At 40.9% G+C, this 17,157-nt stretch overlaps 1 protein-coding gene across 3 annotated transcripts in view; it reads left to right on the top strand.

Annotated features, from left to right (window-relative positions):
• Positions 1 to 2,017: 2,017 nt before the first annotated feature.
• Positions 2,018 to 17,157, top strand: part of ALS2 (alsin Rho guanine nucleotide exchange factor ALS2) — a 34,492-nt gene continuing 19,352 nt past the window's right edge. For 2 of the 3 annotated variants that reach the window (XM_079311451.1, XM_079311449.1), the window contains exons 1-10: positions 2,018 to 2,115; positions 6,242 to 6,331; positions 7,652 to 7,806; positions 8,283 to 9,199; positions 11,578 to 11,938; positions 12,792 to 12,960; positions 13,386 to 13,482; positions 13,885 to 13,962; positions 14,935 to 15,111; positions 16,694 to 16,865. In XM_079311451.1, the coding sequence (XP_079167577.1) occupies positions 6,312 to 6,331; positions 7,652 to 7,806; positions 8,283 to 9,199; positions 11,578 to 11,938; positions 12,792 to 12,960; positions 13,386 to 13,482; positions 13,885 to 13,962; positions 14,935 to 15,111; positions 16,694 to 16,865 (2,146 nt within the window). In that variant the 5' untranslated portion in view covers positions 2,018 to 2,115; positions 6,242 to 6,311. Of the gene's footprint in view, positions 2,116 to 2,441; positions 3,240 to 6,241; positions 6,332 to 7,651; positions 7,807 to 8,282; positions 9,200 to 11,577; positions 11,939 to 12,791; positions 12,961 to 13,385; positions 13,483 to 13,884; positions 13,963 to 14,934; positions 15,112 to 16,693; positions 16,866 to 17,157 lie in introns of those variants that run through there. The other variant, XM_079311450.1, reaches the window with a different exon arrangement.

Below are 17,157 nucleotides of genomic sequence, written 5' to 3'. Positions count from 1 at the left end.
TTGAAAGTCCAAATGCACCCCTGGAGTAGCTCTATTGCTTTGGTGTATGCCCTCCAAAAATAGTCAACTTTTTTCATACCTTAAGATGGAGAACGAATAAATAAATCCAAACTTTCTGCTTGTACACATTTCTTTCAGCTAAGCAACTCTCAGTGTAGTAAGCTGGATAATGAAGGGATGGGTTTCACACAAGAACAGGCTTTGACTTCCCTCCCTGCCTGCAGCAGCTCTAGGCTTCAGCCTTCAGCCCCTGGGCTCTGAGGTGAGCTTCTGAGCACTTGGCTGAGCTGTGCTTTCTGCAAGAGCTGCACACTGACTGTCCTTGCTTTGGCATTTACATCAGCAAGGGACCTGTGTGTCCCTGCTGGATTTCGTGTCTAAGGGATGCGATGAGTGGTAGCTGACAGAGAACACTCTTGTCCATATGTCAGAATAAACAAAGCAATCTGATTAATCCTGCCCACTGAAGAGCAGGGAACACACTGTGGATTTACCCTGGATGTGGACAGACAAAAAGACCCCTTCTTTCAGGTGTGCAGCTTCCTAGGAGTAACACCCCACCCACACACAGAAAACGAGAAGGGCTCAGGGGACAGACATTGTCCTGGGGTATTTTTATGCTGACCCATTAGGTCCTTCAGGTCTCATTTGAATGCATCACATGAAATCTTTATTTGTTTCACTGTTTTGATGCCCAAGAACACTTTCCCTGAGCAAAATCCTTTCTTTAAAACAAAAATGTCTTGGGAAGGGAGGAGCAGTTTCTGTGTCTTGGTGCAACCAAACTACCCAGCCTTTGCATGGCAAGAAGGAGCTAACACACCTGGAAGGCTCAATTTCCTCCACATGACTTTCTTTTGCACCCCCATTAGCCATAATTTGCTAACCAGCTATCATTATGGACTTTGGTCTTCCCTTTATTTTCCAAGTATACTTTGAACCACCAGGAAACAGCAGTAATATAGAAATGCTGTCCAGCCATGAGAAAGGTTGTCTAGATGCAACACACTCAGCAACAAACTGGTTATGTAGTCTTTTATTCTGGGAAACAGTATTTAGTGTTACGACCAAATAATACTTGTATTTTAAAAGAACTGAAAGATAAATGCACAAGAAGTGGACAATATAAAATGTACATCTATATGTAAATTCGCAATGTAAATTCATATGAAGATTATAAATTTTAATCTTGTGTACTTGTTGTCAGGGAGTAGAAGGGAAACACTGTCACAAAGAGAATTAATCCAACTTTTGCCAGGTAGCCAGAGCTGATAAATGAAGAAACCATCTTTTCAGTTGGTGATTGTTGTTATTGAAAAAAATAAGGAGTAATCATTCTGGATAGTGGAGGAAACACTCTAAAGAAATGTTTAATAGCTATCCTTAGAAAATATAAGAATTTATAAAGGGAAGCCTATAGCTGTCTTTGAAACCATGTTTTTTAGATGAAAGTTTCAGGCAACATAAAAAGTGCTCCACTAAGAGGTGGCATAATATTAATAGTACGTTTTACAATACTTGTTCAAATAGAAACGCTTGTATATACCCGTAAAGGGATAGATTTAGATACAGATACAGACAGTGTATGTATCTACACACATGGGTGCACGTGCATATGGTGTATACACGCATACTGGTGTATTTATGTGTACATATTATAAGTGTATTCTGTGGAATCTGTGCCTGTAGAAGGGCACACATAGACGCGTGTGCGCTATTCGTGCACGCATCCGCAGCGGTGGCACCGCATCCATTCAGACCGGGCTGGTCCTGAGGGCAGCGGTACACCGGGCCCTGCGGGAGCTGTGCAGGCCCGTTCCCCGTTCCAGCAGCAGCTGCCGGTCGTGTTTGCGGCGCAGGAAGGGCCGGCAGGGCGCTGTCGCTGTCCCTGATCCCGCATGGGCCGGCCCCGCGCTCTTTCCTTGCGTCTCGAATTTCCCGACGCGCGCCCACGACTCGCTCCTGTCCCTTCCTGTTTTGTCCCGGGCAGGGACCCGTCGGCGCTCGCGCGGCTCTGGCCCCGCCCCCTGCGCGTTCCGCGCCCCCGCGTGAGTCAGCCGGGCGGCGCGAGGGGCCGCGGGCAGCGCGCGGCTGCAGGCGGCGCGGCGGCAACAGGTGCGGGGCTGCGCGCGGGGCTGCGCGCGGGGAGGGGGAGCCGCGCCTGAGGGCGGCCGCGCGTGCCCGCCCCTCCCGCACCCGCGCTGCGGGACCGGAGCGCCGGGCGGCACCGGGCACGGCGGGCAGGCCCTGCGCCACCCCGGCTGTGCCCGGGCACCTGAGGCACCGGGACGGCGGGCAGGCCCTGCGCCACCCCGGCTGTGCCCGGGGAACTGGGGAGAGGCTGAAGAGCGGCTCTGACGGGCCTCGGGTGTCCAACGCTGACCGCGCTGTGATGGGCTGGTACAGCTGAGATACCGGGATGTATTTCTGTGGGGTTTGTAAGGTCTCTTCCCTCTTGGTGGAAAGAGACCCCTGCACTGGGACTGACATGCCTTTCATCTCCTTCCACTCGCGTTTAAATGCCCTGCGCCTTTGCGTGCTTGCTTGCTGAGGGCTGAATGCAGTTCAGCTTTTGGAGCGTGCTGAGTGATGTACTGCTGTGGCTGCGGTGTCCTGTGCAGGTGACATTGTGCTGTCACTGTCACAGACCTCCTCTTCCAGAGCGAAGATGTTTTGGTGAGGCGCCGGGGAACATCCGAGTGGTCGTGGATGATCTGTAGTTAATCACTGGTGTTGTAGGGCAGCAGTTTATGTAAACTAGCTGTACTTACCACTTTCAGATTCTGCAGAGTGAATTGTCTTTAGAAAGGGAAGCACATGAGAATGTGCTAAATTGAGGTGTAATTTCAAAAGAAAAAGAGGTAGAAGGACGTTCAGAATTTTTTGAGTCTGTTACGAGTGTGGTAAATTTTAAATTTCTAGTTGCATGCTGTAGAAGATAATTTTCAGCTGTGTTGTTGTTGATTGTTTTTTTTTCTCACTTCTTTACTGCTGTATTTTGATGCCATCCTGCATTCGCTGAAATCGGCATTAAAAGCTTTTCAGTAGCCAATTGTTTTCTTTTGTTCTGAGTAGGTCTTAATCACACAATGCTAAAAACAGTGGTTAGTGCTGACCAAAACGTAAGGGCTTCTTTAACTAGTCATACATTGTATGTAAGCCATGGTTACCAACAGTAAATGATTTTGACAGCTCTGTTTTGAATGAGGAAGCTTGGAGATCACCTCTTCAGAACCTGAGTAGGTAATTCTGTACAACAAATAGGCAGTCTTGGTCCTGCAAGTTATTGCTAGATGTGATGCAACAAATTTTGGAAATGCATAAGTAAACACGTATGAAAGCTGTAGAAATATTTGCAGTGTTTATTGACATAGCAAGTAAATAAGCACATGAGGCTCATGGGAGTTCTAGTGTTTCTCAGAGTCAGGGGCATAGCAGGTGTTGCTGTAAGGTTACCTTCATACCTGTGGTGCTCACTGAAAATGGTCAGAGGAGAGCACAGTCTGTGCTGATGAGAGTAGTGTTTGCTCCACGTCATTCCCAACCATGGACTCCTTACGGTGTGGTAGCATTTGATTTCTGCAGAATTAGCCTTTAAGTTTGTAAGTGGAGAGTATGACATCAGTGTCATGCCAGTGACCATCTGTCAGTAGCACAAACCCATTTCATAATTGGCACTCTTTGCAGCATTGAAAGGAGAATGTAGATGGTAAAAAATATGGGCAGAGCAGTGGAGGTGCTGCTATCAAACTGAACTTCCTTGCAGGAGTATTGTTTTGTGCCTGGATGTGCAGCTCCAGGAATGCTAAATCTAATAACAATTCAGGTAGTCCTAGTGGAAAGGAAATAGTGTAGATGTAATGTGAGAATAGGCAAGGAAAATTAAGTGTTTCTGTTGGGAGGAAGAAACAGTTTGTTACAATGATTTTACTTAGTTTGTACTGTGACAATGCAACTTGTATTTTGCATTAGCTGTGAAATGGGAATAATGTTATGCTGTCCTAGGAGTGAATGAAAACTTGAACTTGAAAATTATTTCCAAATGTCTTAAAGATGTCTCATGTGTGGAAAGAAAACAGTTTGACTCTCGATTTCCCTTATATGCATAAATGCTTGGTAGTGAAACGCTAAGTATGAGCTTCTATAAAGAAAAGAAAATCTATCACTGCCATCATGTCATGCTCTTAGTTTCTAGTTCACCACTGTTGCAGCTTTCTTACTTAATAATTATGTAAATAGTTTTTCAGTTTGGCCTTGAAGGGAGAGCTTGCAAAACAGCTAATCAAATGCTTGTCTCTAACTCTGCTTTGTTACAATCAGAAGGTTTTATGACAATTACAATATTTTTTTTTTTTGCAGTTGAGCCTCATGAAAATGAAAAACATGCTTAGAGTCCTTAAAAATATCAATAAATTCTAGAAATCAAGAATTTTAAGCCTCAGTTCTTTAACTCAACTATATGCAATGTAAATGGTGTATGTGTTGATACTTCAATTACTCTATCAGTGTTCATCTCTTTGATTCTGTGATCTACTGAGTCTTTTTATTTGAAGCTGGAGTCCTTCACAAAGGAGAGGTGCCAGCATTTTCAAGAAAAGTAATTGTAGGGTTAGGTGGTTTTGAGTAGGCTAAAGAAAACCTTAAATCTACTTGCTCTGAGCAAGAACACATTAGGAAGTTATGATTCCAAAAACATGCTTCAATTTTCCTTTGATGTTTCATCAACACTTCTGCTACTGAAGCATTGCATGACCGTTCTCTTATATTCTTGAGACTTTCTTTGTTAATATTCTAAAAGTTAAGTTCTAAGATTGTAAGTGGTTTTTTTTCTTTTGTAGTTGAGGAAGGATAGGCTGTCTTGAATGCAGTATCTTTCTGGTGACAAGTGTGTCATTGTGTTCCTAGAAAGTATGCTCTGTTTTTTGGGTTATTTTAGAGCAGGGTACACATGTCTTACCACAATTCCATGTTATCAAGTCTTTACCTTTTTATGGCCTGTTTCTTGCCAACTCTGAAGCCAAAATCACTCTTTTTAGGGTCCTGTATCTGAAAGATTGGAATTGTTTGTATGCTGTGTTGTTTCTATTTGTGAAGGTCTCTTTGGTAATACATTATTCAGAGCACTCCAGTGAAAGTGTTGGAGGTTTTATTAGTTATTTTAATTATTTATCAACTTGATGATTACTGTTTCCAAGTGTGCATTGAAACTTCTGTATGAGAGTTACAGGTCTGAATATATTTTGTCTCTTGTATTCATGACTGGCCATATTTATTTCTGTTTGCTATATGCAAAAGATTCAGACTACTTATTCTGGGTCTTAAGATTTATACTGATTTATTTGTTTTCTGATTTTGTTACAGTGGAAATCAGACAACAACTATAATAAAGCAACAACTCTAAAGCATTTATATGTTAAACTTTGAGTAAGTGATTATATAAGTGCATTAATGTAACTAAAACTTGTAATACTTCATACAGTAAGGCAGTAGATCAAGAGAAATCACAGTTCTTTTAGTACTAAAAAAAGCCAAATAGATCATAAGAAACAAAGATTAACTGTAGCTTTGTTTTATTCCAAATCAAAGTGTGTCTTCATGAGGGTGGGAAGGTGTGGGAGTGAACTTGCAAAACTCAAAACCTGAGAGGATGAAATTGTAGCAAGAGCAGCCACATTTTCCCCTTGCCTTCTGGGGCTGTCTTTTATCTCCATAGGCACTCTGCTACCAGTGTGCATGAAGAAGTGTTTTGAACTCTGCTTTCTGCATTTCTGCTCAGGCAGAATTGCACCTTCTAATGGTGATGTGTGCTTTAGTTCAGGAATGAAGTTACAAATTCAGCTTCTGATCATTTTCTACTCATGCAAATCTGTTCACCTTAAATTCAGCTGGGTATTGAATTCTGTCTTATGACTGAAAATGAACCAATTTGGTGTTTCTTGAGTGGTACAATGAGAATTGTATAGAGAGATTGATGTAAATTTCTGCCTTTGAACGAGGTTTTGTTCATTCTCTCTTTACAATAGACCCATTGTGAGCTGAGTAGTTAGGACAAGTCTGGCTGTTTTGCTTCTGTCTGCCAACTCAGTGTGAGTGAATTAAATATAAATACTTGAACCATCCTAGCAGTGGGGAAGTGTTTATTTATTGAATGCAGGAGCTAAACCTTTGGGGGGTTTTGGGTTTTGTAATTGTTATTGTTTTATGTTAATTGCGATTAATAGCTAGTTTTTATGTTTTTCAGTTTGTGAAAATTATATTGTTCCTTTTGAAAGAGGGACAATTTGGTGGTGATGGAGTGCTGCCACTGACAGATGGACTCACAGGAAAGAAGGTGAGAATGAGCAGCTAGGTGTAACCACAGAGGCACCCTGAAATAAGCCAGCTCATGATCATCCTGGAAAATTAAGTGATATCAACATACTCTTTATGTAATTTGTTTGAAAACTTACACTAAGGGGAAGATTACTAACTTAGCTTTAGCTTCAGTTGTGGCTGGAACACTCAAGTTGTTACAACAGCAGTTTCTTTAAGCTGATCATTGTAATTTCTGGAGCCATAGCCACAGGCTACAAACTGAAATGTCTCAGAGGCAGATTGTATAAAGATGTTCATCCTGTGCATCACAGTTAACAAAACAAAATACATAGTTTATCAAATCCATAGTCTGCAGGAATAGGGCTGCTTGTATGAGTTTGCCTACAGTGTGGTGTATCAGAATAGGTTTTTGGGGGGTTGGTACAGGTTTGGAGTACATTTCATTTCTTGTGCCTTTTCTTCTAGATAAAGACTGTAATTCTATCAAAGCTTTTCTTGCTGTCTTAAAATACTTAATTTCACAAGTTCATGTCAAGCTGCAAGAACTGATTTATGCAGGGAGTGAGTGACTTGGCTGTTGTCAAATTAGGAGCTAAACCTATTTTTTTCTTTCTGAGCAGATAATAGTCTAGTCTATATAAAGTTCTAAGGAAATTTTGGCATGACTCTTAATTTAAGTCCAGTCTTATTTTAAGGCAGTCTGAATTGATGCTTAATGTAACTTGTTTTATTTAAATCAAGGCATTCTGCAAATTGTTAAAACTGTGGGCTTGTCAAAATTCCTAGGAATTTCTTTGTGCTGAGTTGGAGAAGTTGCTGATGGAGCATTCAAACCACAGTGCGTTGAAGTGTTAAACCAGTTTTGGATACTTCCAGTCACTCCTGCAAGCCCTGATACTTGCACACTATTTTAGGAATTTTTTTTCATGGTTCAGTTGATTTGAGTGACTAGCTCCTTGGAATATGAGACGCTCATTAGGAATTTGCAAAAAAGGAAAGAAAAACCAAATAATCAAAACCTCATCTATCCCTAGAGGTAGAAATGCAAGTGTATAAATGATGAGCTCTTACAGGTGTAATGTTTTAAACACACTATTAATGGGAGCAATTGGTACATGGTAAAGTACAAATGAGAAAAAAGCTTATGGTTTCAAACAGAAGACACTTGCTTCTTTATTTAAATAGGATGTACTTTACAATTTGATAATAGTAATTTAAATACGTTGGCTTGAAAGTAAAACTAATGTCTGAACTACTAAGCCTTTCCTACATAGGTGTTACTGAACTGTGGAAAACTTCATCCTGATTGTGTTCCAATTTCATCCAATCTTTGTAGCTCAGAAGAGGCAGAAGGAGCCAAAGAGAGAGGCCTGGTCTATGTTTGGAAGGCTGGTTCCTGCTCTGTAACTCCAGAAAGGCTTCCAGGCCTCAGTGGAAAGACAGTGTTACAGGCAGCCCTTGGAATCCATCACGGGTTACTTCTAACAGAAGGTAATGAACACCTTAATTGGAATGATCTGGGGCAATAACAGTCTTCAATTACTGTCAAGGTTTCTTCTTTTAGGAGTGGTACTAGATCTGTATTTGGAAAGATGAGGACTGTACATTGTGCTCTTCATATACATTTGTATGTCCTTAGTGTGTTCTTAAATTAGAAAGTACCAATGAATACACTTAACTTACTTGACTTGAATATAATAGAACTTTTAGCAGAAAAGCATTATTTATTTTAACAGTACATGCATGCACAGGGTCACGTTAATGTGAGGTGTAGAATTCAACAGCAGCAATTGTAGAGAGCAGCCAGTAGCCTTTTTACATCAATAGCATCAGTAGTTTTACTGAGCCTGGGGTAAGCTAGGAATTTGTATCTCTTTGTCTGAAGCAGTCTTCATATTTTTGCATTGGTTTAACAATTGGTTTGACACTTATACTAGGATTTGTTTTTCTTTTTGCTGCCCTCCCAGGTGGAGAGGTCTACAGTTTTGGAAAGCTGCCCTGGAGATCAGGCCCTGAGGAATGTGTTAACAGTCCTATCTTAGAAAATACTTTGCTTGGCCATCGTATTATTACAGTGGCAGCCGGCAGCTTCCACAATGGAGCGGTGACGGAGAGCGGCGTGGTGTACATGTGGGGGGATAATTCTGCTGGCCAGTGCGCCGTTGCCAACCAGCCCTGTGTGCCAGAGCCCCAGCTCGTCAGTATCTGTGATTCTGAAACCAGCCCCCTGTTATCAGTACGGATTTTGCAGCTGGCATGTGGAGAGGAGCACACGCTGGCACTATCGCTGAGCAGGGAGATATGGGCCTGGGGGAGCGGCTGCCAGCTCGGCCTCATAACGACGACTTTCCCAGTGACAAAGCCGCAGAAGGTAGAGCACCTGGCAGGACGTGTTGTGCTCCAGATTGCTTGTGGAGCCTACCACAGCCTGGCTCTGGTACAATGTCTCCCTGTGCAGGAAATGAAGCCTATCCCAGAGAGATGCAATCACTGCAGTCAGCCTCTCATTACCATGACAGACAAGGAAGATCACGTAATCATTTCAGATAGTCACTGCTGCCCACTGGGTGTGGCACTGGCTGATAACCAGCCAGAAAACCATGTTTTCTGTCCATCATCAGACACCCCCGAGGGCAAAAGTGTGACAGCTGGCCAGAGTGAAGACTGTCAGAAACCACTTGTGGAACAGCACAGGCTTCTTGGTTTAGAATCTGATGGACCAAGTGGCCTTTCCAGCAGCAATGGACGGGAAGATAGTGCAATTTCTAGTTCGGGAAATACTCTGTTCTCGGACAGAAAAGAAGTGAAAGAGTACTTAATTGGTTTGTCAGATAACTCATTAAGTGAGAGCCTGAATAAAAACATCTGTACAGAGCCTGAACAGGTTGGTTCCTAATCACTAACTCATAATTTGCTATAACTTCTCTTGCATATGTGACAACATTGCTCTTCTTACAAATGAAAAACTTACTTTAATATAGCTATGGTGTTTTTATGGTTTCCAAGTGTTTTTTTCACTGACGGGTCTCAACTTTTAAGTGAATGATTTTTTTTTTTGTCTTCCATTATTGGTCAGTTGTGAGCCTTCATTGTGGGCAGCCTTGACAGTGCTTTAGTCTCTCCTCATCGTGGTCTGCAGTACCAGAGCCACGTGAGCCAATTTCCATGCTCCATTTCCTGATGTATGTGTTTCCATTTGTGTGAGGCAGTAAGAATCTGTGAATCTTATTGGTACTCATCTGATTTATCTTTAAAGTAAAGCTTTAATTTCTGTACCTGGAACAAATCCCTCACAAATCCATCTAATTTCTCAAGCAGTTGAAAATTGCGGACCAAAAAACTGACCAAAAGGTTTCTAGTGCTAATTATGCAGGAGTGGCATAAACTCATAAATAGGGATGGGAGATGTGTAAGTACTACTCTGTGTGGTGTGGAAAATTATTCAACAACACTGTTTTGATGCTGTAGCATCAAACAAACAGAACAGTCAAGTACTCATCTCTTAGTAAGCATCAGAAAATGCTTTACATGATTGTTCAAGGGCTGTTTGTGTTTGTTCAAGAGATGACAAAATGCTGTTTTCTGGTTTAAGTTACTAGACAGAAAACTAATCCAGAATCTTGCAGTGCAGTCTGGCAGTCCTTACCTAACTACTGGCCTGTGAGGAGCCCTGCTGCTCTATGGCCCAGTTTGCAAAACTGACAGTGGAATTCTGAAATTTCTTTTGTCATTTTAAAATGTTGTGCAGACATAAAGTTGTTTATTTTTTAATAGTTTCATTAAGACATTCTCCACAGTGGTTCTTGGAAATAAATTTCACAATACCTAAAAACTAGTTAATTTTTGTTACTGCCTCTGATGGCAACAAAACCCCCATAGTTTTAAAATCTGTCCAGTAACTCGGTAGTTCAGCAAATTATGCTTTCTTACTCTGAGGAAAACCTACTTCAGAGAAATTAATGTTGTGTGAATACATTTGCTCTTTGTTTTGCTTTTTGCAATTATGAATACAGTGTAGCATTCTGTGGGCTCCTCAGACTCTTGAAAGAATACCAGCATTGGGAAATGACTGAAACACATAGTTTCATGCTCCCTTTCTCAATTCCTTGTTCCTGGCATAGTTCCAGAGCACTGTTTTCCTTGTACAATTTCAGGAATCGGGAATCAAGACTGCAACTGATTCACTGCAACTGAATCTTCTGCAATTGACATACATGTGAAGAGCAGAGATGAGGTCTAATGCAGTGTTTCAGCATTAGTAAAATCCTTCATTTTTCTTTGCTTTCCTATACAAATAAAGTTTTCTTTCCTGTATTGCTAGGTATGCCTTTTAGAAGTAGGATAAAGTAAATAGAACCAATCCCAGCCCTTTAACCTAAACTTTAAAGAAGCTTAAGGAAGTGAAAGATTGTTTTTATTTTTAATAAAATGAGCTGTAATACTTGTAATGATTATAATACTTAAAATAATACCATTTCCCGCAGTCTATTAGAAGGGCAAATTAGACTTTGCTGTCCTTGTTTTAGTATTCAAAGTATTTGTCAGAGATAATTTTGGGCATTGTTTCTTATTTGGTGGGTCAGCTGATTGCTATTACAGGTAGTGGTGTGCTGGGGCTAATAATTGCCTTCAGTCAGTTTGTCCCTGGTGTGACTTCAAGATTATTGACCAAGCTTTATATGGACACAACAGTGGTGTAAGGGGACAGCCCAGACTGGTTTTAAGATAGGCTTTGCAAAATGAATCCATGAATTGCTGTTTACCTTTTATCATATTGAAGGGAGAACTTGTCTCTCTGAAAATAGAGCATGCTCACTGATGCACTCTCATTGGTGGCAAAGAAGTTGGTAATAAGCTGAAAAACTATATCCCTTTTTATATTTGTTTGCAAAGATCCTTTTTTTGTTGGTGTTTAAAAACCCCAGACTTACAGTCTCTTATGGATAAGCTACAAGACAGGTGCAACAGACAAAGCCCAATCTGTTTAGAAATGGTATTTGATGCTACCTTTATAAAAATTATTCTGAGCAATAGATGTACACCTAAGCATAAAATAATAAATAACAGATAATTTATAATAATAGCATAGATAATTTATATGATATGCAGTTAAAATACATCTAGAATTTACAGTACATACAGTTTATAATAAACATTATGTGGTGTTCAGTCCAACCCATGGTTTGAATAGTCAATGTGTGTCATCATCCTTCTGTTGTGTGCTGTCTGCTCTGACAGTTTCCAATTTCCCTCTGGTTTCAGCCATCTCAAGAGGAGCAGCTCAGTGCTTGTATCCCTGGCCCTGCAGGAAGCAGCACATCCACCCTGAACAGCCTGGTGGCCTCGTGTGCCTCAGCAGTTGGGGTGAGAGTGGCTGCCACCTACGAGGCTGGAGCCCTGTCGCTGAAGAAAGTCATGAACTTGTACGGCACATCCTCGAGTGAGCCGGGCTCCCAGCCGGGCAGCAGATCCCCGGGGCCCGAGGCGCTGAAGGACAGCCGGGAGGAGCAGGTCAGGCAGGAATCCATGCAGGGGAAGAAGAGCTCCAGTTTGGTAGATATTAGAGAAGAGGAATCTGAAGGAGGGAGTCGAAGGCTTTCACTGCCTGGCTTGTTGTCACAAGGTAAACAAGCATGTTAGGGAAAACACATGGGAAACCTTATCATAGTGTGGGGGTTTATAAGTGAATAAATCCCCAAATATATATTAAACACACATCTAATGATCTCTCAAAGGTATGTATGAATTCTAAATGATATCTTAGGACTTGAAAGCAGTGGAGAGAGTGAAGACTAGCAGATACTGTGTGCAAAGAAAATCAAAACCAGTGGGTTTGCAAATGGTCTGTCTTGTTAAATTGAGGTAAACTGAGCACGTTGAAGGAGTCATATTGCCAGATGCTGAGGTATCTTTCATGTTGGTTTTGCAGCAGATAAAAATCTGTGTGGTTTGTAATCTGCACTGCACTGAGCTGGTTTTGAGCCAGGGACCTCTAAGTATTCCAGTTCCCACTGCTGAACTTCGAAATTAATGACCTTCTTCCCTCACAGATTTTAGTGTTGCTAATTGCTCTGAATGTGTATATGGTTTAGTTCTATATTGATCTTGGATTTGAAGAAAATGTTGAAGTCTTCTTTCATTGCAAGGATACATTTTCTTCCAAAACACTTTAATGTATAGTTTGTTTTGGTTCACTTGTTTTGTTACAACTGCATGGTTCTCATATGTCTGCTATCCCTTTTAGCATCTGGCAAAAACTACTTGACATTTGTCTGGTTTTAGCACCTTTGTTACTTCTTTGTATCCATAACCTATTGTTTTACCTGTCAACCTTTGTTCTCAGGCTTGAATTAAAACTGCTTTAAGAAGTTTTGATCACTTGCTATTAAGTAGTGCTGTTACTGTGTAACACACAGTCTGAATGATACATTCACCAAAATGATCAGGAATTTTTCTAATTCTTGGCCTCTGCTCAGTTTCCCCAAGGCTTTTACGGAAGGTGGGACGGGCGAAAATGAGGACTGTGGCTCTGACTCCAACCTACAGTGGTGAAGCTGATGCTCTTTTGCCCTCTCTAAGAACAGAGGTGTGGAGCTGGGGGAAGGGCAAGGAAGGTCAGCTAGGACATGGTGATGTTCTGCCAAGGTGAGATTTTACTGATAAATGTTTTTTTTTTTTTATTCACTAGATTGCTAGAAAATTTTGAGTGTTGAACTGTCTCGGCTTCTCAAATTTAAATGTCTACCATGCATTGTGTTCTTATTCTTTTAACTGTTGTGACCTAAATTTTTCCAAGTACCATGTTTTATGCTGCATTATTACCAAGCATCAATCAATTACAACTTTTCCCTTTGTAATCAGTAACAGCTTTGGTGATATTTTGACTTTGTCCAAATTGAGGTCAGGTCTGTCATCAACTTTTGCCCTTATGTCTTTGGTTTTTCTAATTTGTTTTGGGGAAGAAAATAAACCCCTGAGTGTTTTTGCATTAACAGTACCTCTGATAATGTTTTTTCTTTTTCCATCTTCTACCCCTCCTCCCTCACCTTATGGGTTCTGGGGTTTGACAGGCTTCAGCCACTCTGTGTGAAAAGCCTTGATGGTAAGGAAGTGATTCACCTCTCTGCTGGTGGCCATCATTCCTTAGCACTCACTGCCAAATCCCAGGTACAAGTGATTGTTACAATTTACTGTTTATCTCTGACATAATTGCCATGTTTGGTCTTTTCTAGTTTTAGAAGCAAAAGAAACTAAAACTTTTGTTCTTGTTTGTGGGAGGCAGCATGGAAGCAGTGTGGGATCTAAATTCTGTTCCTTCCGAAGTTCTGCATGTACCATCAACATTATGTTTAAAGATTGCTGTGACTTGATTTGTTGCATTCTGTTTCTGAATGTGAGAAGATAATCTGAGAATGTAGGAAGGCAGTGAAAATTCAGGAAGTGCTTCTCAGTGTGTTAATCCTATAGCCTTGACTTGTGTTTGCACACTTGTTGTGGTGTTCTATCACAGTTCAGTATGTTTCCACATGTATAAATGTACATTCTGATGTTCACCACTGCTTCCTGCAGGTGTATTCCTGGGGCAGTAATATCTCTGGCCAGCTTGGTCACTTGAACTCCCCAACAACCGTCCCTCGTCTCACAAAGGTACTTTGTTTTCTGTGGTTTTCTTCTTTCAGATTAGGGTCTTCTTGTACAAGTGAGTGCAGAGTAATTTCTGAGAGTGACCTGTTCATGGATCCATGTGCTATTTAATAACAGAACCCTTGATTTTCTTTGGCTTATGTTGTGAAATGATCTTTAGATGAGCCTGTGAAAATCTACCCAAGAAATCATTTACACAGTCTTCCGCTGGGTTTTTACCACAATGAAGTTCTAGAACTGAGGAATGTGGCTGGTTGTATCTTCCTATCAGATTTCTTTCTGACCTTATGTTTGGTTTCTCAGATATTGATGTGAAGTGTTGAAACTTCTAAATCCTTCATAACTCTATTCTTATTGTAAACAATTGTTTCCAGCGTTTTTAGCCTGCCTGGACCATGGTCACATTTGTTGTTTGTTTCTGTGTTTCCAGAGCTTTGCAGTATTTTGGCAGTGGGTTTTTCTTTTTGTTTTGAACTTTTCACCACATTGAGTGAATAGCAAGATAACAATTTTTGGGTTAGACCACAGCCTTTCCCATGTTTTCTGGTGCTCATCCTCATGGAAAACTGCACAATCCTCATGGAAAACTGCACAATTTTCCTGCTTAAGCCTTATGCAAAGTAATGTACAGCATATTAACTGTCTCAAGTTTATATAGATTTCCCAGTTAAATGTAGAGGGGAGAATAGTGTTCCAACTTTAATCAATCTCACTTGATGCCCATTTAAAAATAGAACTGATTTGTAACTGAAAGGCAAAAAAAATCAGCCATTAGAAAGAACACTGGAAAGAGTTTTCAGTGTATGTGTAAGGAGTTTGTTATGAGACCCTGAAGTTGAAAAATTGGCCAGTTATTGCAATAGCTTATCTTGGCAGGTATATTATGTATGTGTATGATTAGAAGAGTTATGTAGTTTTCTCTCCCTCAAGCTTTGAGTCATGATTTTTAATGTCTTCCTTCCTCCTGAATTTCAGGTGTGCGGTGATGGTATTTGGACTACAGCAGCAGGACTAGATTATTCTCTCTTCCTAGCTGATGAGAAAGACTTCCAACCTGGATTATATTACTGTGGTCAGGAGATATCAACAGAAAGCAATTTGAATGAAAATAGCTCTACTAAGAGTCCAGTTTTGTTAGTAGCTTGTAGTAAGGTGAGTGTTATTTCCTTTAAGTCAGTACAGATCATACTGGCACTCTTAGGTGCCTCCATGAGCTTCGAGGGTGTCAAGCCATGTGGTTGATTCCTAGTAGTCAAATGAGGAGCACACTGGATGGAGGGCAGAGAGGAGGCCAAGTTACTATTGTTCTCTCCCCTGCCTGTTTCTCAGCCTTCCCTTCTGTTTGAGGGACAAGGAGGTGTTTCTAGTGTGTTTAATCCATTTCCTTTCATCTGTGCATGCTGCAGAAATGCACTCCAAGGAGTGCACTGTGCTGTTTCACCAGGCTTTGTGTTGAGTCTTCACTGCTATTGCTCTTCACTTCCTGTCTCTCAGCTGCCTGAGGCCACTGGCTGCTCTATTCTGTTACTCCATTCCAATATTCTGCCTCTTGGTTGGGACTGGGCAAAAGGTCCCTGTGAGTTCTGCACCATCTCCTTCCCTACCCCTCCCTTTCACAAATGCAAAGGGGGATCTGAGCAAAAATATGCACTTGATGTTGATGGGAGACAGGAGGTGGCCCTACAGGGTTTTTTTCATGAAGCCGAATCTTACACATGCCTTGAGGTTGGCTTGAGATAGGAGTGTGAACTCTGACTGTATGTCCTCTTCCAAGTTGACCAACATGAGTTTAAGGTAACAAAAAGGAAATTGTGAGGGTAGAGAAAGTCTCTGCCTTAGCTCCTCTGGGTATCACTGCTGTTTCCTAAACTGAGCAGAATAACAGTTTGGGAAGTATTTTGAGGAGGGACAGAGATTTAGACACTGGGTCTGTGTCTGTGCATGCAGACACACACACACCTGTATTCCTTCTGAAAGATAGTTGCTAGCCCTTCTCTTCAAAGGAGATTGGTAAGCTCTTGCATATGAGAATTGGTTGTCTGTTGAACCACTTTGGCTCAGTGTTTCAAAGGAATTTTCTATTTAGCAATCAAGGAAATAAAAGTAGAGCTCAAACTCTGAATTACTCAATGCATTGCAGGTGAGCCAAAATTAGTAAGGAACCACAAGGCATCCCTGGCACTTGTGCTGACCTTGGAGAAGAATTTTTCTTTGAACTGTGGAAAGCAAGTACTACTATTAGTAATATTGCAGTATCAATAAAACTCACATATTCCAGGTCCAGAAAGGACCTGTCCTGAGCACAGTCATAGTTATAATAAAGGCTTGTTCTTCTCTCTTTGTATTTAATAGGGGAAATGTATGATGTAATGATGCTATTTGATAACATTGTTGATATAAGCATATTGTAGTTCTAAAGTGACTGAACTTAAGGCCACTGTCTCTTAAAGATGGAATGGTTGTATGAGCCACCTTAAAAGCTGGTCTATTTATTGTCTTTTGGCTCTGTCAGAGTCAGGAAAATGAACAGCAGTGGCTATAAATGTATCTTCAACTTTTGTCATTCTTGTATTAAGCCATATTGAATGGGTTGTTTGTCACTGAAGGTAATTAATGCTTACTATCACTTAGTGCTCTTCAAAATATGCTTTCTTTGCATTACTATATTTTTAAATTGGAGTATAAAAAGAAAAACACTAAAGCTGCTGGTTTTTTTCTGTTTTTCATCTTTCAGATAGGGTACATAAGCAATGTGATAGCTGGTGGTGACAACTGTCTGGCCTTAGTAGACAAAAATGTAATGGGATATATTGCCAGTTTGCATGAGTTGGCTGCTACTGAGAGAAGGTTTTATTTCAAACTGAGCGAGATCAAGTCTCAGGTTCTTAGACCTCTTTTAGGTTTAGGTAAGACTTTCTTTTAATGTTTTCCTTGATATTGTTTCCCCTACATTCCACAACAAATTTCTGTTATGCAAAATTTAATAATATATTTTCAAGATAAAACTAAGGTCTTGCTTTCTCCCCTGTTTGGGTGAAGAGGTTAAAGACAGTTAAATGTTGACAGTGTGCATTCTGCTAATGTTTGCACTTTCCTGATGGTTTCACCTGAAATACCTTCATCTTTTGAGCTGTGTTTAGTCTAAAACTGTTGGATTTCTAATTCTGAATAATGTAGCCATGAGGTGAAAGTGCTGAT

This window comes from Erithacus rubecula, assembly GCF_903797595.1.
Source record: "Erithacus rubecula genome assembly, chromosome: 8".
In the NCBI taxonomy this organism is placed as follows: Eukaryota; Metazoa; Chordata; class Aves; order Passeriformes; family Muscicapidae; genus Erithacus; species Erithacus rubecula.
Note: the sequence above shows the minus strand (reverse complement) of the source record. Positions and strands in the feature narration are given on the sequence as shown.